This window comes from Talaromyces stipitatus, genomic scaffold (genome assembly GCF_000003125.1).
Source record: "Talaromyces stipitatus ATCC 10500 scf_1105507295515 genomic scaffold, whole genome shotgun sequence".
Lineage (NCBI taxonomy): Eukaryota > Fungi > Ascomycota > Eurotiomycetes > Eurotiales > Trichocomaceae > Talaromyces > Talaromyces stipitatus.
This window is the reverse complement of record NW_002990118.1, coordinates 2,342,241-2,361,767: the sequence shown is the minus strand read 5'-3', so window position 1 is coordinate 2,361,767 and position 19,527 is coordinate 2,342,241. Positions and strand designations below refer to the sequence as shown.

Here is a 19,527-nt window from a genome sequence, read left to right as displayed (position 1 = left end):
TTCTGATCATTCGGTATGTTTTCTCGCAACCGAGCCCCATATGTAGTTATACACAGACTCGCTACCTGTGGTCGGAACTCCGAGGCACATTTGTAGCATCTTGCAATTCATGACAGCACTAAGATTAGCGTTGGTTAGCGTTGGGTTGGCACTGGTCAGTTTTAGTGTTAACAAGCTCCAAGGCATACCCCTTAATAGAGGACCCAGCACGAGCCCCTCCGGCGCCACAACGTCAACTTGCCTATGGGAGTTTGCAAGGAAATGAGAATCTCGTCGGGTATGCACGTAGTTTGTGCTAGCAAAGATCGAAATATTAACAGGCTTGTTAAGTCAGAGAGCACACCCCTCCCCCTTTTCTCTTGCCCTATGTCAAATGCAAGTAATGGTATTACAGATACTGCGTCCTCAATAAGAGCGAGGCCTGTAAGTTACCCGTATTGCGGATACCAGCTATGCCGTTAGGGGCTTCTGGTTCGCGGATCAGGTGTCAACCCACTCCTTCCTTTCTGACTCCTTAAAAAGTGCTCCTTCTGTATGAGCTACACTAGCCTAACTGAACATAATCTTCTTCTCTTCTTCTTCTTTTCTCTTCCCTTCTCTCTCTCCTTCGTCTAATCTATATACCCTTACTGCTTACAACTAATAATCATCCTGGAGACACACTCAACCTCTATACCACATCGTTATTTTGCAATCTATATACCCATATACTTTTACCCGGAACTTTTATACCCTGCAGTGGCCGTCCTCTTGTGACTCTCGCCATACCTGTCCTACTCTCCATCTCGTGCTCGCAATCTATCCACATCATTCGCTCAGGTGATCGATCTCAGCTGGCTCTGTTTTCGCGGAATCGAACCGAAAGTAAACAATCGCAGAACCGGTTACAAGATCTAAACCCCGACCACTTAAGCCTTGACCTCAGCCTTATCTCGACAACACACACATACATATAAAGCAGACATCAGCATATCCGAGAGGAGCTCATTTCCTGGGATATCAAAAGCCGCGTTCTTGTTACTCCTTGGGTTACTCCTTCGGGTGACGATATACATACTACAGACATTCCACGGATTTCTCGGGAAACACTACCAAGATGTCCGACACAGAGCAGGAGTGGAAACCCAACCCTCGCCGCCCACAGTCGTACGTCAACCTATCTATACTGCTTCCCTTCATCACCTTTTTTGAATGTCATTTTTGACTCTTTGTGATATATTCTTGCTGACTATCTATAGCACCATGGCTCAGGCTTTTTCTCTAGCACTTGACAGTGCTTTTATGCTCGATAACGAAGTCAATGACCTGACACAGTCTATTGAACTCAAGTAGGCTTATCCACTGATATTCTGGCGTCTCGATGCTGACTGTCGGACAGGAAACAGCGCATGACCATTCAGACACGTGAGCTTGAGGCCCTCCAAGCGCGAATTCGCGAAGCTGAAGAGCTTCTTCAGCGAGAGCAGGCCGCAAAGGACGCTGCGGCCGAGAACGGCGATAATACTCTCCACGGCACTGGCTCAGCACAACAAGAAGGCCGAGGTGAGAGTGACCTGGCCCGGGCTCTTTCTCCCACATCATCGACTCTCTCGGATGAGCACCAGTCTGATGAAGGTGCTACAGATTCTGACACTTCGGCAGCCACTTCCCACGACATGGATGACCAAGAGGACACCGACAAAGGCAAGCCACATGCCTCTTAGTCGTCTTTCAGGCCATAAGGCATGCGATTAGTGTTTTTTTTTTTTTTTGTTTGTTTGATGTTGAGCATGATTTTCAAGTGACAAGGCCACTCCTAATTGAGTCGGTGCTTTTTTACTTCGACAACGACCACCTATTCGTTTTATCTTTTCCTAATATTCTTCCGGATATACTTTATCATGTTATTTCCCGACGTTTTTACATGGCGCAGGAGCTCAGGAGTCGGGCAGGCCCTCTCGTTGTTTATCATTTGCATGTTTGTCTTTTAGCCGGGCCAAGAGACATTCGTTTGATCTCCTATGTTATTCCTAGTTATTGTTACGTGCCCGTTGATACCATATAATACATGTTTAATCTTCTTTCCCATGCAGTTTCTTAGATGTTTCATAATGATACTTTCAAACATATGAAACGGGGAGCGAAACGTAAGATTTACATGTCATCAGATGTAATAACATGCTTATTCTAGGGTATACCGCAACCCCACCTCAGGAGATACTACTCTTACTTAATACTTGTGTTATTGACATGATGTTCTTAGGGTTATTTTCATTACTGAATTGGGAAAATTTCACATAGGATACTTGGCTGGCCGGGAGGAGTTGGATGGATGGATATTTCGAACGTTTCGTCGGGTTGGTTCGAAGAGGGAGTGATGCTTTTTCTAGTTTTTGATATAATGGGGGTAATGCTGATTGTCTGGTGGCATTCGACGATTTTCAAATCGCCAGCAAGGGAATGAGGCATCGTCTCATCTCGCTTCCACTGTTACCCATGGAGATTATACCTCGTCCATATCTGCGAAAACATTTCATCTTCGGGAGCGCTTCAGATGTGATAGATATTGAGTTTCGGTAAGTAGGTTGAATGTTGACATCAAAAATACTGCTAATCATCAGAGTGTATAATTTCTTCTTCTTTTTCTTCTGTAAACTCCGTTAAGCCGCTCTTGGGTGAAGTCGAGACTGAATACCCGTATACCACTCCGCCATGGCTATCAGAGAAAAATACGTTCAAGCAAGTGTCGCTACCATACTAGACACCATACTTCGTCCACCGGACGACGAAGAGGCCGCCCATCACTTCAAATGCACAACCGAAGATTTCATGGAGATTGAAAAGATGCTTATGGAGGATGGAGAATTCGAGAGGTTTCCTCGTGCAAGTGGTCGTTTCAACTCCGAACAATAGATATTGAAGTTTATAACGAGGAAAACCGAAATGCGTGGCCGCGCTCGTTCATGGTTCTGGAATTGGTATATACAACAATGGAAGAGATCCTGGGAATGCAAAAAGACTTCATTTGCTGGCGCGGTACGGGGATGAGACTATTTGAAGGATGTCTTGCCGGGAAGTAAGCTGTTACTTACTTGATACTTATCCCTACTTGATTGAAAGCTTATAAACTGGGATATTCTAGCCGGAAAGAGATGGAGACTGCTTTCTGCACGCCCGAAAGTCGGTGGTTCTCTAATATTTGTGTGGAATCGGGTTATAGTCAATCGTATGATGATCTGGTTCAAGATGTCACTCTTCTTCTGGAAGGGTCACGGGGTCATATCGGCATAGTGATCCTAGTCAAGCTGAAACCTTTGGTAGGAGAAGAGGAAGCTATTCAGAACGGGTTTGTGGAGGTCTAGAGGTATGATCATGATAAAGAGGAAGCTATATCATGGCAGTCAAGACAAGTAAGTTACTATTCATTCACCTTCGAGAGCGGGTTGTATTCTAAGATAATAACTTAGATTCTCTACACTGTTCCTGTGAACCACGAAGAGCAGAAAATCACTCCACCCCTGGGGGGTTATACTGCACGAAAATGAGCAACACCATAATCCTGCACAACCTCCACCATCTTTACTCCTTGATGGCCTTCGCTATCAAATCTATGTGGCTTCAAGACGCGATATGAGGATGATTGGAGGGGAATTTCCAAGGGGCAGTCCACATTCTTGGTGATTCTTTTCGTATCGGATCTTTATTGAGTGTCGCCATGCAGCCATTCCTAACCCCAACACTACTACGTATCAGGCCATAGAATGCAAGTATGCGACAGTCCAAAATCACGATAGACAGGTATTTGAGCTATTACAATGCAATTTTTACGTTTAGAATTTGTTGAAGTCGTAGGAACTTATACGAGAGAACGGGGTTAAATACAATGATGAGCCCATCAAAGCGGGCATGTCTTTGACCACATATTTGTCCACATGCGTCATGTAACAAGAGTTTGCAATCATACGACGTCCAGTCGCAACTCTGGGTCGTAAGGTCAATGAGAAACATCAAGCCGGCCGCCTCTGCAAATGGATATCGACTTTCCATCCCCACCAACTTCCCTACTACCTGGAAGGCACATTCCACCATGGCACATTCAATGTCGGTATGAAGATGGTCTTTAGTGACAATACTGCCTGGATGGTCAGTTTCGCTCGCATGGGGATGGTTAGTGATGTCCATACCGATGAAAAATTTGCCATGGAGATCACAGCTCTGAATATCATCGGGCAAAGGACTACCATTCCAGTTCCCAGGGTTAGAGCATGGGGAATCGCTGCAAGCAACAAACTCGGCTTGAGTCCATTTACTATGATGGAGTGAGCCTCAGTGACATTCTCCGTGATTCGACTGCTGAACGGCCAACCAGGCTCATAAGAGAGGGCATTAGCGACAGCGACATTGAAATCATATGTAGACAGATAGTGAGAATTTTGGTCCAGCTATTCAATCTGGATTTTGATCAGATTGATAGTTTACCATGGCCTAAAACTAAAGAGGTGCAAATGCTACACCTACAAGACGGCCGTTGATATTCGAGGGGCATAGCATTTTACAAATTGGGGGAGTGGACACATTTTGTATAATTGATCTTCTACCATACCGTGAACTATCAACTGACAGATAACCAAGGTGATCGAGACAGGGCTTTGCCACAACTACCGAGTATTTCCAATAAGTCGTTGGGGGGGACTGGGATCAGCTTGTTCATCAGCCAAACTTAGTGTGTGGCTTATATGATGCGAAAGACAAGTTTATGGTTTTCAAAGCTTTACAAGCTTTGATACTGGGCCTCATCACTAAAAAATATGATGCTTGCAACTTTAAGCTGATATTCAATGATCTTGGCTTGGCCAACTTGATTGTTCGAAGCAAGGAAGACCTCACTGTTGTCGGAGTTGTGGACCTCGAATGGTCTTATATCGGGCCTGCGCAGTTGTTTGGATCGGCGCCCTGGTGGCTTCAGGATAGACCTGTCAATAGTGCGTAGGATTGCGTAGGTGACGAGCCACCCAAGATTGCTAGTCGGTAATTCAAGTACTTGGACATTTTTATACGTGTTTTGCAGGAAAAGGAGGAGTGTATGCCTGAGAATGAAGAGAAGGAACTTTCAAGTCTGGTTAAGTGGCCGCAAGATTCGGGAGCTATGTGGCTACATATGTTGATTTCGTTCGGATTTAACGACCACCGCAGCTTTCCGTTTATACAACTGCGTCGCTATATTAGGGGTACCAAACGGGCGCAATACGAGGAAATCTTTGATGATGCTGAGGAGATTGACACATTTGCAATGCGGAAGGTGAGCCAGTTGGACGAGTATGATGAAGCACCGGACGGAAAAAGCGCTTGTGGATAGTGGGAAGATGACAAGGGAGGCATTTGTTGCTAAATCTGCGTTTGCTGGCGGATACATCTCTCAGCAACTACACGATTGTTGTTACTGACGATATGAGAGAGCGTGGAGGTTGTCTCGATTCTGTGGAATAGAGGATGCCTGCCATTAAGCATTTGGGTAATGCATGCACTACGAACTGGAAGAAGTAAAACCAGGTCTAATGCTAACATCGTATATCATCCTTCCTATCATCACGACAGCATATCTATTCGTTCGAAATCACTATCATTCTATATCCCAATCATATATCCATATCAAGGCGTCCTAACACCTTCTCCCAACCCCATCAATCCACCCGCCAACCCATCCATTCGTCTCCCTATCAAATCCTCCTCACTCGGTAACCGAGTAAACGTCTTCCCATTCTCGGCGGATACGGCACTGTTTGCATCATCATCATCGTTGTCTTGAGCGTCATAATACTCTTTTGGGCCGGTCCTGTTGGCTGATTTATTGATTGTTTTGAGTAATGGGAGTTGCAGGGGGAATGAGAGTGGTTTGTTTGGAGTACTCAGTGATGGTCGCCGGGGACGGCGTTGTTTTATATCTTTTAGGTTCGATGAATCCGAGGGCTTGGTTTGTGTGTTTGTGGAGATTGCTTTCTTGTCTGAGTCTTTGCTGATGATATTGGTGTTCTTGATAGGCGTGAAGTTCATTTCCAATGGATGATCTTCATCGGCCGATGACTCTGCGAGAGAACTGCGTCTACTTTCTGTGTCATGTCGTTTTTCCTGGCCGTTGGGATCAGATGTCTTCAAACTCTTTTCAGGAGCAGTAGAAGAAACACTAGAAACCGAAGCTTTAAGCTCCCTCTCAGCAGCCAACTGCAACAAATCTACAATCCACCTCGCACATTTATGAATATGTCTCCAACTATCCGGAAAAATACCCGGAAAATTGATGAATCCATGCGATATCCCTGGGATCAAATTAACCTCCACATAGTCCTTTTCATTAAATTCGACTCTAGACTTTTCCAACGCAAGTTCCTGCCGTTCGCGGAAACGGTGTAATTTTGCTTGTCGAATACGTCCTGCAAAGATGACCGTGTCATCGACGAGAGGGTCTCGTTCTCCAGTGAGGAAATATGTTTTGGGGAACGCGGCCAGAATCGCGTCCGGGGCAAGGATGGGTGAGAGTAAGAAATCGGTCTTGAAGTCTGGACGGTTGTGAGGGCCGATATAGAGGATTATCATTGCGCGCATCATTTCGGGAGTGAGGATTCGGTCGCCGAAATAGGAGATCATGGAAGAAACTGCTATGCGGGTTTTTATTTGAGTTGGTTGGTTTTGAGAGGTTGGATCAGTTTTGTCGACCGGTTGAGGACGACTGCTGAAATAGTCCTTTACCGGAGAGGAGTCGTGATGACCAGATGAAAGCGAGTGCGAAGACTTTGGTGTCAGGCGACTATAATCCTCACTCTTCCGTCGTAACACATTCTCATTCGTCCTTCGCATACCCCTATCCTGTATCAAAGACATTTGCTCCTCCGTCATCCAACTACCAATATTCATATCCAACGAAGGATAAATCAGAACCAATCCATCCGGTGCCGGAAGCGGGACTTCACCTAACCATTTCCTAGCTTCAGTCCTACCAGACTGCAATATCATAATTGTCATGCCCGTGGCCAGATTTCCACCAGCACTGTCACCCGAGACGACGATATGAGGCCGACTATGACCAGCAAGACCGACACAACGGCCTTTACTAGCCACAATAGACCGATAAACATCAAACACTCATTCAGCGCATACGGATAAGGGAACTCGGGAGCCTTTTTATAATCCAGACTCAAAATCGGAACTCGAGTCTTTCCAGCCCAAGCTAGGAGTTTATCGTCCGCTGTCCGGGGGTTCATAGCCACATATCCACCACCGGGAATATCCAGGACGAGCTGTGTCTGTTCCCGTAATTCGGCCAGTGAACCATCGAAATAAAGCCATGCATTAACTGGCTCTCGATACGCCGACTCCCTCAGTCGCGCAATCCTGATTTGTCTCGGCGCGTATTTCGTATATCTAGGCCGTACAGCCGCATTCAATACAGACAGATACGGCGTCGTAGCCTTATTCCATGAAACTCGTAGATGTTCCACGGTCAATGTAGCGCGTACCCTACGCACTTTTTCATCTGCCTGTTCAGCAGCAACCAGGTAGTAGAGACTGAACACCATCGACGCGATATCGCGTAACCATTTGGGTCGTATTTTCATGGCTGTCCAGAATCCGGCATCGAGCGCGGTTGTGATCCATGTTGCGCGGAAGTAAGACCTTGAATAAAGATTTGCCAAAGGTTCGGGGCTTTCAAAGCCCATAATTTTGGAGAAATTGCGGGCTACGTAGAGCCATAGGAGGGTTATGACCATCGTCTGCCATGGAGTGAGACGGTCTCGGAGTCGGGTTGAGAGGTTTCGGAGGCCTGGAGGGCCGTGGTTGTTGCCTCTGTTGTTTGGTCAATTGGATTGTGATCTTTTGAATATTGAGGGTACGCACCTGAATAGGTATAGAGACCAAAATGACACCACAGTCAGGACTTGTATTTTCCTGAACTGTGTGGATGGCCGGCCCAGGACGTGGTCTGTTTCGTCAGTGAGGTATTCCGGTATGAGTATTCGACCAACTTACCTATCATCTTGTAAATCTTTTGATTCAAATAACCTAACAAATCATTTCAAATATCATAGACCATGATAGATGCAAAAATTCATCGATATATCATAAATATCTAGCCAAGTCAACCACTGACAAGACATCAATCTAGCCAACTCAAAGAACAAGCCAAAATCCGGGGTAAAACGCCGCTTAAAAGGACAAGGCCCGCCATAAACGTCAGGGGATTTATAGACCAAAACCGGGTATAAGCAAAGAAGACATGATATGATTCTAGTCAATAACAACATGGATATTAAAGACTGTATTGCTGATACGCAGGAGATAGGTTATTGTCATAGTTCGAAAAGTGTGGAGTATGGATCGAGGGATGTCACATGCAAATACCTATTGAATCGAATATGGGGATGAATGACGAAAGAACAGCCGGCGATAGCCACTTACTTATGCTACAGAGAGGGTTGTTACGATAATGATTTATCTGCCTAGATGGCTGTTGTATCTACTCGCGCATTCTCTTATTTAGTTTAGAATATTGACATGGTTTCTATATGCATAGTATGGAACGACTCGGAAAGTTCCAAGACTGAATTTGCATGTGAAAGCGACGCGTAACCATGACTAAGCGAGACTGGTCGAGAATGAGACGGGATGCATGTGACTATCTGACAGATGATCGACTACGACATTGTACAGTATTTCCTGCCCTGCGAAACTTGCCATCGACACAACCACACTTCAAACGCCATCCCAAGGAATCCCGCAATACAAATGCCCCCCGAATCGCTTACGGTAGTCGCAGCCAAGGAGAATTCTCGATCTGCAGCGGGCACTCGATCTGCGATTTCGGCAAATGTATTGACGTATACTAATCCACCTAATAGTCCTTCCCAGAAAATGATGAGAAAGATGATATATACATTCGGAATGAAGTTGAACAAAGCGTGTAACGTGAGGACGGCCAGATTCGCTATTTGCAAAAACGACGGAAAGTAAAGATGATGCACCCGGAAGAATGGTATGGACGAGCGGGAAATGAAAACTCCGGCTTGGTAGATGGCGTTATACGCTGGGTAGAATGCGCGATATTGTTCGAATGGCGTCTCCTTTAGTGGGAATAGAAGCGTGGGTGTCACGCCCTGGTTGATGGTATATTCGGCGACATATACTAGAAGAAGAGGAAGCATGCTAGAAGGAATTAGAATGTGAAAGTAGCAGTGTCTATGGCTCGACTTACAATGGAAAAAAAAGACCTTTGGAACGGTTTAGATTCGCTTGGAATGAGGTCCATGCCTGCGAAACTTTGCTGCGCTCGACCGCTCTCACATAAAGTCTGCCATGCCCAGAACCTAAGAGGCTATCCTGCTCGTGGGTCTCATCTTCGTGTCGCGGTTCAACCTCGTCGCCTCTATGGAGAGCATCCTGGGAGTGTGCTGCTTCACGAGCGGCATGGCGCAACGGGGCCAAAGGTAGAACGCCAAAAAAGCTCACCAGCATAATTGCCGGTAAACAAGCCGATGCCAGCAGCGTAGACTTGACGGTCAGACCAAAAGAAGTCGTGGAAATGGCATATGCACCGGCACCAACCAATCCAGCTGCACCAGTACCACTACTCCATGCGGCAAGACTGAATCTGCCGTAGAAGTGTGTCAGACCCAGGAAACTGAGTTCGCCAGCACCGCTTGACAGACTCGCGAGGACGACTCCGGCCAGTTTTGTAGAAATCGACCGGCCATCTGTATGGGCGGGGGTTAGAGCGATTATGAGCATGCCGCATACCGACAGAGCGACGAATACCAGGACGCGAATCGGGTAAGGAACGACGTGGATGAAATACGGCGCGGTCAATTTAGTCACAAACGATGGGACGACATCGGCTAGGAGGACGACTCCTTTGGGGAAACCAGAGCCGACAAGGTCGAGGGCGGCGGAGAGGATGATCACGTAGAGAACGTTGTTAATCAGGCCTGATGATTCATCGTATTAGTGTAAGTTTCGATAAAGTGGCTTTGAGTTTCTTGCGAGAGCACGCGACCGTTGCGAATACATACCAAAAAACCAGAAAGCAGTGCACACTCGTGGATCTGCATCATGAAAGAGAGCTTTGAATCTGTCCCGAAAACTGGCCCATGATGAGCTAGGACTTCCAGGAAGAGGAAGGGGCATGGCAGGGAAAACAGTATCCGTGTCCGAGCTATCAGACATAACAGATGAAAGTCGATGATGTTGTGAGGGTTGATATCAATCCTTGTATTCACTCCAGTTACATTATCTCAGCCGCAGTGAGCGTTGCTCACTACAGGAGATGGGATGGTGTCGTGTGCAACGTCCGGAGATGAGATGAAGCTCTCGAGAGATGACACAACGCGCACGGGCCACATGGGAGATACGCAACGATAAGAAGTCGGTAAGGAACGCCCTAGCCAGGTACGGTTAGCGCATTGCTCCACCTTGCATTAGCGGGTACGGCTGGGCGGTGAGACGATCTTTGACTGTATCACTCCGTACGGAGGACATTTGGACGGGAGAGAACAAATCAATTCTCAGAAGATGAATGATATGTGGTATATACCGACAAAAATATGCGGAAAATTTTTATTCATCCATGTGACAGATCTTGCACCAAAGTCTGAAGGATTCGTGTCAACCTAAGTTACTAGCGGGCCCAGAAACCGGTTACACTTAGGCCATAGCCCCATAGGTACGGCATTTGAGGCTTGAAAATTGGATGAAGGAACGCTCTATCTTCAAGGTTACACGCCTCCCAACAATTTCTTCAATCGAATTTCTATTTAGATGCGTGAACCCTGTCTTCAGGCTGGAGATGAAAATCTTGTTGGCGGAGAGAGAAATAACTGACGTGTTCCGGCGGCGCATGATCTTTCAACCTTATTTGCGGAGTAGTATTTGCCTGGGCACGGCACTCTGATCACTGTCGCCTAACGCACAAGCATAATTGAGTGAGGTATAACTAGCTGACCAGCTGAAATTAGAAATACAGTCTGAGTAAAGGCATCAGATCGTTGGTCATTATGTTATGCCGGAGAAATACTGGAAAATAAACGAGTGGCTGTTCCAAAATAAGATACGGCTTGCTCGGGTGTACTAATACAGACCATTACCGTACCTGTAATGTATGGTGCGGCTTATATTCCGCGCTAACCACCCAATTCGCATGCCAGATGATCCAAATCGCAATCCTCCGAGGTCGATCAGCAGTCTGCCCTTGATGAAATCATATATTGCTTGTGGCTCAATATCAGCAAGAAGACCGTAACACTACTAGAACTTCTTCTCGTTCTGCCATGATGCCCAAGCTCCAAGAACACAAGCAGCGCCTAGTAATATATGACATCGGCGTACAGCTAGGGTAAGTATGATTGTAAGCTGCAGGGATAAGGGACGGCTCGCCCCACCAGCACCCCATTGATTCACAGCAGAAACTGAAAGTGCCTTCTCCACACCCGTTCTGTGTGTTTTCCTTTCTTCTCTCCCCAAGCAAACTGCCCCCGACAGTCTCCCTAAACCGTCGTCGACGATATTCAAGTTATACGCACCGCCTGATTATCGACTCTCGCGTAACTTGTCGTTAGTTGTCATCGTCTTCGTCCTCCATCACTGCCTCTCGCATTCCGCGCGATTGGACTGGCACGTGTGAGCTCGCGACTTTCTCTTCCGACCCGACTCGAGACTCAACCATCGACCTGGACTTATCGAGAACATCTTACTTCATGTCAGTGATAGTATTGGAATAACATGGAGTCTCGGCCACCGTCTATCCCTCACCCCCCCTTTCCTCGGCCGTCGCTCTTTAGCGCTGCTCCTCAACACTCACGGCAGTATGGATCGTCCCAACAACCGCCGTCGCGACCGGAGGCACGATCGCAAACAACCTACGATTCGCTAAATCGACCAGCAGACGAGCCCTCTCGCGTGATGCCTACATATAATTACGCCGCACATTCCTATAACCCGGATTTGAGATCTCAAACTCGGTCGACGTCCCCTACGCGTTTTGGCGCAATGCAGTCGGATCCAGCAAAACGCTCGGCGCTTGCTTCGCCTGTCAAGAATAATGGAATTCTGGGGAAAGACAGCGCTTTTTATCGTGACGGTAAGAAAATTCTCCTTTTAGCTCTGAATACTCCGTACCCCTTGCTTTTCCGCTTAGACACATCACCCACCTCTTGCTGTTTCGCATATACAAACCTCTCCTTATATAAGGCCCTGTTCCTCGAGACTGCCACATACACAGAGACCATCTCGCGAGCGATTGTGTTAGATTCAGGTGTTGTCTTTTGGCAGATCTGTGTGACGCGCACTGTGTAACTGCCAGGGTAGTACAACCGCAGCATGATGCCTGTGCCCACCTGATCAGCAGAATGGAAATACCAAGGCCCATATCTGCTACTCTGGAATGTCTATCTCGTGGCAAAGGTTGTGTGTATACCTCAAACGAGCATTCGGCAAAAGCGCCGATCGATGATGCGTTTTTGTTGTGAGGCCAGACCAGACCAGAATCATCGGCTGAGCTAGCCGCTTTGGTCCAGCTTCCGTGCTAGCTTCTTATGGACTAGCGCGCATCCCTACCCGCATGGCCAGAAGATTGCGTACCAAACCTCAGGCCACGAGATTCGGCTGCTTCCCGCATTTTGTTCCTCCCTGCTTCCTTTTTGCTACAGCGCGTTCTCTGTTTTCACCATGGTCTATCTTGAGATATATCTCTTACACCGTCTGTCATAGTGTTGACTGTGCGACGTACCTCATCTCCGCGCGATCAGGAAAACCGTTGGTCCGCGAATCGGAATCGGAACCCCAAATCAGCTTCTTCTACACCTGGTGGTGAGTTCCAATGGGGCTGGTGCTCATTCTTCCACGTCCTGCCTATCATAACACCGTTTCCATCATCGTCAGTGAGACTCTCAAACGAGCGCTGTGCTAACCAGCAGTTTTAGTAAATTCAGAAACATCATCTGCGCATTCTCTCGGAAACCGCCAAATGCCCCCTCCGTCGCCTCCGCAGCCGTATCCAGCTCGCAACCCAGCCGGATCTTTATCACAAACCTCACAAGGCTTGTTTCCTCGTGATCACAGCTTCGGATCGATACACCGTCCTGGAACGAGCATGTCAATATCGTCAATGCTCGGATCAGACCCTGATCGGCCGTCCCGCGATCATCCAGCCTCGCTCTTCTCAAGGCCATCCGTGTCGACATCTTCGTTTGGAGCTTCCCGAAATTCTACGGGCGCAATGTCTCCACCAACCGCGCCTGCCCGGCCTGCGTCGTCTATCGACCACCCTTTAATGCGCCGCTCCGAAACCCCAGACAAACCATTTGCCAAAGAAACACTCTCCCGTCAGTCCTCGAGATCTGACTCTAGTGGATTTCCAGACTCGACGAAATTCGCTTTTGGTCGATCATCTTTCTCACAGTATCCCGACAAATCAACCAATAGTCAAAAGTCCCCTACCACTGCTACCTCTTCCGATCCACCCTTCAGTCACTCTCGCCGAATGAGTCTCAACAGCACTATTCAACGACCCAGCAGTCAACCACAACAAGAAGAAACTCGAGTATCCGCATATAGTCCTCGGTCCCGAACGTCTGCCGACAGTATTTTCGGAAGTACGCGCCGTAACCCATCGTATCTTGACCACGATGCACGTCCTAGATATGGTGGCATATACTCAGACAGAGCTCGAGAGGAACAACTGGCGCGGGAACGAGAGAAAGAGAGGAATGCGACCCTTGAGGCGGACAGAAAGCCAGCATTTGGATTTCTACATGGTAGATATGGAGTTCCTCCGGTGGAGCGGGATGAAGATCGACCTCAAAAGCGTTCGTCATGGGAGATTGGTAGAAGCCAACCCCAGTCCCCCGAGGCGCGACGATTTACAACTGCCTCTGAGTCGGGTTCCGGATCAAGTTTTGGATTTGGCGCTATTCAGAGTTATACCAAGTCTCTTGGTTCGCAATTAGGCACAAGAAGCGCTCCTGCAGCCCCGCCACCCAACTCGAGTTTCTCGCTTCATTCTCGCCAAAGCCAACCGACACCGCCTCCCCATGAATCTTTCCTAGGGAAACATCAACCACAGCCTCGTCCACTTTCCGTCACTTCTGCACCTTCCAGCAGCCAACCATCGCTTGGAGGACCGGGGCCAGCAGTAACCGACGATCAGCGTAGGAAGGGCAGTGATGATCTGATGCAACACCGAACTCTACTAGGAATAGGTGCAGACGGCAAACGTGCTGGACGTGCATCACCTTTACCTCAGGCTGTACAAGGAGCTCAAGCCCAATTCATCGGTTCTGCTGGAGAGTCTGGCCTCAAAGGAGAACTAGGCCGAGTGTTTGCGGGTATTGGCAGCGGCGTGGGGACAGGTCCTTCGAGTTCAACAGGAAGCGGCCCTTCAACTCCGATGACTGCAAGCCCTTTCAAACGAGATGGCTACGGTACATCCGAAAATGTCGATGAGGGCAAAGGTGGTCGCGGTGGTGCTACTCTGGGGAGGAAGCGAAGCGCAAAGGACGAGGAGCCTGCAGGTGACATCGGCGAACAGACTCAAGCAACGCGAGGTGGATCTCGTCGAGGTCGGCATCTCCATCATCACCATCATCAGTATGTATTTATGCTTCAAACACTTCTGGGAAGGATGCTAACCTGACCTTTACAGTCATCACCACCATCGATACAAAAATGAGGATGAGGGTGTTATACCACGTATGACTACTGGAGCAAGTGCTTTAGGCCAAGGCCCTGCACCCCTTGAGCAGGTAGTTACGGGACCATCTATGACACCGGCGCACCACCACCACCATCATCACCATCACCACCACGCGCCACGTAACGTGTCAACTAATATTACTTCGGCTCCTTCCAATCTTCCGCTACGGGATGCTCGAACGCTGGTTAATGTTGAGCCACTATTGACAAGCGTCGCTCATCTACCACGACACCATTTGGGCTCAACTTTGTATTCGCCACGTATCGGCGTGCCAAGTGCAAACTCATCTGGAGAAAGTCAAAAGTTCGGATATACTAGTACCCCAGTTCCTATACCTCGATTTGAAGGGAAAGACAACTGCACATTTACCATTCGTGTACCTCGTTTCCGTATTGATCCAAATCACCGAGAAGAGATTTGTGCACGTCGAGCCGTCTGGGGTACCGGAGTTTATACCGACGACTCAGATCCTGTAGCTGCTGCCATCCACTCCGGGTATATCCGCGGGGCATGGGGCGAAGATGTCGATATTTCAATGCTCGATCTCGAGATCAAAAGCGACTATCACCATGCCCCACAAGCGTCCGGTGAGACAGGAACGACAGCAAAGCTATCAATCCCACCTGTCCCTCCACCAAACAAAGATCTACACATCACATTACTCATTTTACCACGACTGGAACGTTACGAGTCCACTCTCATGTTTGGTCTCAAGTCCCGCGCCTGGGACGGAAACCACGACGGCATGAGCTTCAAAATTGAACGCATCGAATGGGTAGACGAAGGATCAACCCGCGGCGAAGAGCGTAGCGGAGCCGCTCGACGAAAGCGGCTGCGCAATATGATGCAAACCGGACGAATTTGTACGGGACCGGGTCTGCTACGAATGCGTGGAGCTGCGGGCTCGGTGCTTGGTGGTAGTTCTGACATGGTTAATCGTCAGACTCCTGCGTCGGCACCGGTGCAACCTGTATCATAATATATATGAATTCAAAAGGCGTTCTAGGTGGTATAGGGTTCTATGATAGCGATTGGTTTCATCTTCTATTCGTCTGTTTTGCGCCTTGACTCTTTGTTTTTGTCTTAGATTGTTCTGGTCAAGTGCCCAATATCCGGGCCGAGGCAAACCTAGTGTAGCTTCGTCGCAATACAAGTTTACATTTCTTTTCTGATCTTGTATTTCATGAAGTATTTACAATACCTAGGTGAAAGTATCTGGTTATAGGGGTAATGTGAGGAACCCTGATTACCCCCCTACATAGGGACACCAGATAACGAATGCAACTATACCTGAATAAGCATGTCAATATTTCTCAAGCTCAGGTGCATACCAAATGAAACATGACCAGATCAACAACATACATTACAAGCTGATATTACTTGTTCAATTAACAAGCATTAGTAATAGTTATCAAGGCCAGTTGACAAACCTGGGAATGACCTCGGGAGCTCATATACAATGCCAATTAATCAGCAACCAAAGCCATGTACATACTCTCGCACAAATCTTTCCTCAGATTACATATGAGATAGTCCTTATTACTCAGAAACGATTGCAATCATTTCTAAATCGAGCAGGTGTAGGGTCGGATTCAAGAAGTCGGCTTACGATCAGAGACAGCACGGATGTAAGGTATATAAACTCCGGACGAGATTGGTATCTAGGTATGTATATAAAATAGCCAAGTTGAATGACTACAAAATCTTTGGGCCTGCATTGACTTGAACACTCACGAGTCATCTTAAATACGAACGAGAAACAATGGCCTCCGTCCTGATCACCGGCACATCTCGCGGCCTAGGACTAGCATTAGTCGAACATATTCTCACCCTCCCTTCAACAATTATCGGAACAATTTATGCAACGACTCGCGCCTCATCTGCTCCCGAAGCACTATCAGAATTAATCAATTCCTCAAATGGTCGCGTACATCATGTACAGCTAGATGTCACGGATGCCAGCAGCGTTGCGGCCGCAGTTCACAATGTTAACCAACTCAGTTCTGGCCGTGGGATTGATATTCTGATCAATAATGCGGGACGATTGGGCGAGAACTCGGGAAAAGCAAGTGCAATGACTGCTGCAGATCTGGAGACTACTTTTGCGACGAATGTGATGGGTGTGCATCGCGTTACGGCCGCTTTCTTGCCTCTACTACGCGAGGAGAACAGTAGCAGCGGTAATAATAAAACTGCTGATAATACCAAAAAGATAGTAAACATATCCAGCACCCTGGGCTCTATTACATGGGGCCTCAAACTCTCCGCAGTCCCTTGTACAGCATACAAAATTTCAAAAGCAGCCCTGAGCATGTTAACGGTTCAATATGCCGCCGAATTGGCCTCGGAGAGGTTTACGGTCTTTGAGATTAGTCCTGGTTGGTTACAGACGGATCTGGGTGGTGAGCATGCTCATTTGAGACCTGACGTTGGTGCAAGGGAAGTGGTGAGGATTGTGTTGGAAGCAAAGCCTGAACGGGATAATGGGGTGTTTAGGGATATATGTGTAGAGGGGTTTGAGGGTTTTTATACGGGGGAGAATCCGCCTTGGTAAATTGGATTATTAGTAATTTGCCTTGGAGGTGTCTGGGAGACAAAGCACATGTATGCTAGGAACTGAGGACAATGAACAATACCGAGCCCTAACTAAGCCCAAAAAGGAAGTATCATTCAGTCCCATTTTCCTGCTGCTCTCCAGCTCCACACATCAGAGTATCAAGAATGCAGTATCAAATCTTTGAAACACCCAATCATCTAAGCTGGCCCTCGCATCGGGGACCATTTTATCTTGGTCGAGAAAGTGATTTCCTGACGGGACTTCAGTACCAGGTGTTACATGTTGAGTCGATACTCCCTCCCTGAGCGGTCGTTGTTGGTACTGCCGTTTTAAAGTGGAATTGGAGCTGCAATATTCCCATTATTATCGTTAACATGAGGTCTCAAACATGAAAGCCCCGTACTTTGCAGATGGATTGAGCCGATGCCACCAATTGTAACCTCTTTGGAGGAGTCTAAGTATGATCCTGCCCCGTCTTCGAATACTCTGTGCTCGTGATGCTCCTTGAAGTAATTCTAATTATACCGTGATATGGCACTTTAATTGTCAACTCGTTTCCAGAACTGTCATTGCACATGCCGTTGAAGCTATGTTCTTGTGCAGTAGTAGCGGCATGTCTCTCAATAGCCAACAAATCTTTGAGAAGGGAAACACATTTTGTAGCAAGTAGGTCCTCCTGCGATCCTGAAATTTACTTCATGCATTCCAGGGCCTGTTCCAAAGTCACACGGTCACTCGATCGCTGGTGTACAAGAACGTTATCGCTATTGAATTTGTCGTTCTCGTCATGACTGTGGCTTACAAGATGTGCCAGTATCAAGGTCATTCCCGCAATCAGGGCCACAAAGTCTCCACCCATTCGAGAGCGTAATTAGTGCGGATTGAATGTACGGATGGCAATCTGTCGGATGAGTATCTTGCGGCTAGCATTGACGCAGGCCATGCTGGAGTAGATTACGCGGGGGGTATGGCGCATACATAACGTGTATGGTAGATGGAGCTGGTTCACAATGGTGTAGTAGTACATGTGGTCCCATGCTCTGCGGGCTTCCCAAAATGCCTGCACTGAATCTAACTCGAGCCCTGCAAGTGATGGTGGTCTCCAGGATGAAGACGGTAGCTGTTCGGTCATCTTGATGAGTTCTTGATCTATCTCTCGGGTCATATCGAATGTTTGCTGCGGTATGTAGAGTTGGTTCCGTTTAAGTATCTTAGATGTTGCATGTATGATGAGTGTTGGCAAAATGTTACTGCTTTGGTTTCGCAGAGAAGGGGCGGTCGTTGATGATGTAGCTGCTACTTTCTCCATCGCAGGGTTTGAAGTTGTACCGCCAGTACTCGACGGCGGACCCAGTACTAGAAACATGATATTTTCCATAGAGACAATACAGTTCCAAATATTGACAGGATCAAGGCCGTTATCATCATTGAGGACCTTGAAGCGGTAATGGCGCCGCTCATGCAGACCCATCAGTTGTGTTGCCGTGACAGCACGACGCATTGTTATTCAAGCTCGTCGAATATTGCCGCTATCCACATGATAATAGCCTTCGAAGATAACATTCTCAAGACCTTCTAAAGTGCTTAGCAGAACATCATTTATTGTAACCATACTGATTGCAGACTCTGCAAGTTCTTCCATAATTAAGTGATGCTGTTTTGTGAATCCGGGGATTTCTGCAGTCAGAGGGATATGTTATAATATGCTGCGAATACCAACATCTGTCTAACCAACAAGACAGGATGAGCTCCTGGATATAGTAGACTTCGCAAAGGAATCCGTTCTTTTTGTAGTTCTGCTGATGTTGAGCTTTTAAAGTTGGACTGGTAGAAAATTGTGGAAATTCTGAAGATCTTTCCAAGCAGAATCTCGACATCTTTCCTGGAAGGGAGGACACGAAGGAGTGCCTGAGTGATACTTGCATGTGCAGATGATCGGCACTAAAATAGAAGCAGACCTTCTATTATCAGACAGAGGTGTTGGCGGATTTCCAAAGTATCTGCTCAGTCTGTCCCTGTGCACAAATGTGGTCGACAGTATCTGCCGTTACGACTGTTTGACTGACACATTGCGTTCCTCCACGGTGGCAGGTAATGCAGATGGTATTCTTTGGAGATGCAAAAGTGCATTTGACTTTTCGCAATCTGCATTCTCGACAACTGTGAGTCCCTGTTCGAACTTCTCGGATCTTTGCTGGGTTTTCGCCCTAGCGCGCATTCATCTTCGGATACTGAATGTGTTAGCTCGATCGCTTCA

General features: G+C 47.4%; 9 protein-coding genes across 10 annotated transcripts, besides 2 other annotated features; 6 read left to right on the top strand and 3 right to left on the bottom strand.

Annotated features, from left to right (window-relative positions):
- Positions 1–566: 566 nt before the first annotated feature.
- Positions 567–607: a microsatellite.
- Positions 608–1,080: 473 nt separating this feature from the next.
- TSTA_049140 (uncharacterized protein) lies at positions 1,081–2,066 on the top strand. 2 transcript variants are annotated; one of them, XM_002485383.1, is made up of 4 exons: positions 1,081–1,146; positions 1,239–1,328; positions 1,379–1,542; positions 1,624–2,066. In XM_002485383.1, the coding sequence occupies exons 1-4, from the start codon at positions 1,097–1,099 to the stop codon at positions 1,701–1,703; spliced, it is 384 nt and encodes a 127-aa protein (XP_002485428.1). In that variant the 5' UTR covers positions 1,081–1,096; the 3' UTR covers positions 1,704–2,066. The 2 variants fall into 2 exon arrangements, with proteins under 2 accessions (XP_002485428.1, XP_002485427.1); XM_002485382.1 differs by having other exon boundaries at positions 1,379–2,066.
- A 625-nt stretch (positions 2,067–2,691) lies between these two features.
- Positions 2,692–3,341, top strand: TSTA_049130 (uncharacterized protein; the record flags this gene model as incomplete). The annotated part of the gene is made up of 3 exons (XM_002485381.1): positions 2,692–2,869; positions 2,902–3,055; positions 3,122–3,341. 3 exons carry the CDS (start codon positions 2,692–2,694, stop codon positions 3,339–3,341), a joined length of 552 nt encoding a protein of 183 aa, XP_002485426.1.
- Positions 3,342–4,735: 1,394 nt separating this feature from the next.
- On the top strand, positions 4,736–5,372 carry TSTA_049120 (uncharacterized protein; the record flags this gene model as incomplete). Its single annotated transcript, XM_002485380.1, has 2 exons — positions 4,736–4,954; positions 5,048–5,372. 2 exons carry the CDS (start codon positions 4,736–4,738, stop codon positions 5,333–5,335), a joined length of 507 nt encoding a protein of 168 aa, XP_002485425.1. The 3' UTR covers positions 5,336–5,372.
- Positions 5,373–5,553: 181 nt separating this feature from the next.
- Positions 5,554–8,200, bottom strand: TSTA_049110 (lipase, putative; the record flags this gene model as incomplete). Its single annotated transcript, XM_002485379.1, has 5 exons — positions 5,554–7,084; positions 7,132–7,818; positions 7,870–7,954; positions 8,002–8,034; positions 8,152–8,200. The coding sequence occupies 5 exons, from the start codon at positions 8,198–8,200 to the stop codon at positions 5,629–5,631; spliced, it is 2,310 nt and encodes a 769-aa protein (XP_002485424.1). The 3' UTR covers positions 5,554–5,628.
- Positions 8,201–8,580: 380 nt separating this feature from the next.
- On the bottom strand, positions 8,581–10,191 carry TSTA_049100 (Golgi integral membrane protein (Cln3), putative; the record flags this gene model as incomplete). Its single annotated transcript, XM_002485378.1, has 3 exons — positions 8,581–9,174; positions 9,224–9,953; positions 10,038–10,191. The coding sequence occupies 3 exons, from the start codon at positions 10,189–10,191 to the stop codon at positions 8,667–8,669; spliced, it is 1,392 nt and encodes a 463-aa protein (XP_002485423.1). The 3' UTR covers positions 8,581–8,666.
- Positions 10,192–11,742: 1,551 nt separating this feature from the next.
- TSTA_049090 (uncharacterized protein) lies at positions 11,743–12,315 on the top strand (the record flags this gene model as incomplete). Its single annotated transcript, XM_002485377.1, has 2 exons — positions 11,743–12,100; positions 12,122–12,315. The coding sequence occupies 2 exons, from the start codon at positions 11,743–11,745 to the stop codon at positions 12,313–12,315; spliced, it is 552 nt and encodes a 183-aa protein (XP_002485422.1).
- A 670-nt stretch (positions 12,316–12,985) lies between these two features.
- On the top strand, positions 12,986–15,720 carry TSTA_049080 (uncharacterized protein; the record flags this gene model as incomplete). The annotated part of the gene is made up of 2 exons (XM_002485376.1): positions 12,986–14,607; positions 14,663–15,720. The coding sequence occupies 2 exons, from the start codon at positions 12,986–12,988 to the stop codon at positions 15,690–15,692; spliced, it is 2,652 nt and encodes an 883-aa protein (XP_002485421.1). The 3' UTR covers positions 15,693–15,720.
- Positions 14,793–14,825: a microsatellite.
- A 755-nt stretch (positions 15,721–16,475) lies between the features above and the next one.
- Positions 16,476–17,267, top strand: TSTA_049070 (short chain oxidoreductase (CsgA), putative; the record flags this gene model as incomplete). The annotated part of the gene is made up of 2 exons (XM_002485375.1): positions 16,476–16,893; positions 16,984–17,267. The coding sequence occupies 2 exons, from the start codon at positions 16,476–16,478 to the stop codon at positions 17,265–17,267; spliced, it is 702 nt and encodes a 233-aa protein (XP_002485420.1).
- A 694-nt stretch (positions 17,268–17,961) lies between these two features.
- On the bottom strand, positions 17,962–18,771 carry TSTA_049060 (uncharacterized protein; the record flags this gene model as incomplete). The annotated part of the gene is made up of 2 exons (XM_002485374.1): positions 17,962–18,119; positions 18,162–18,771. 2 exons carry the CDS (start codon positions 18,769–18,771, stop codon positions 17,962–17,964), a joined length of 768 nt encoding a protein of 255 aa, XP_002485419.1.
- Between the last annotated feature and the right edge of the window lie 756 nt (positions 18,772–19,527).

Excerpts from the sequence above, each read along its gene's own strand:
- TSTA_049140 (XM_002485382.1), top strand. The coding sequence starts at position 1,097 with ATGTCCGACACAGAGCAGGAGTGGAAACCCAACCCTCGCCGCCCACAG. Across the intron at positions 1,147-1,238 it reads AACCCTCGCCGCCCACAGTC|CACCATGGCTCAGGCTTTTT; the intron begins GTACGTCAACCT and ends GACTATCTATAG. Across the intron at positions 1,329-1,378 it reads ACACAGTCTATTGAACTCAA|GAAACAGCGCATGACCATTC; the intron begins GTAGGCTTATCC and ends ACTGTCGGACAG.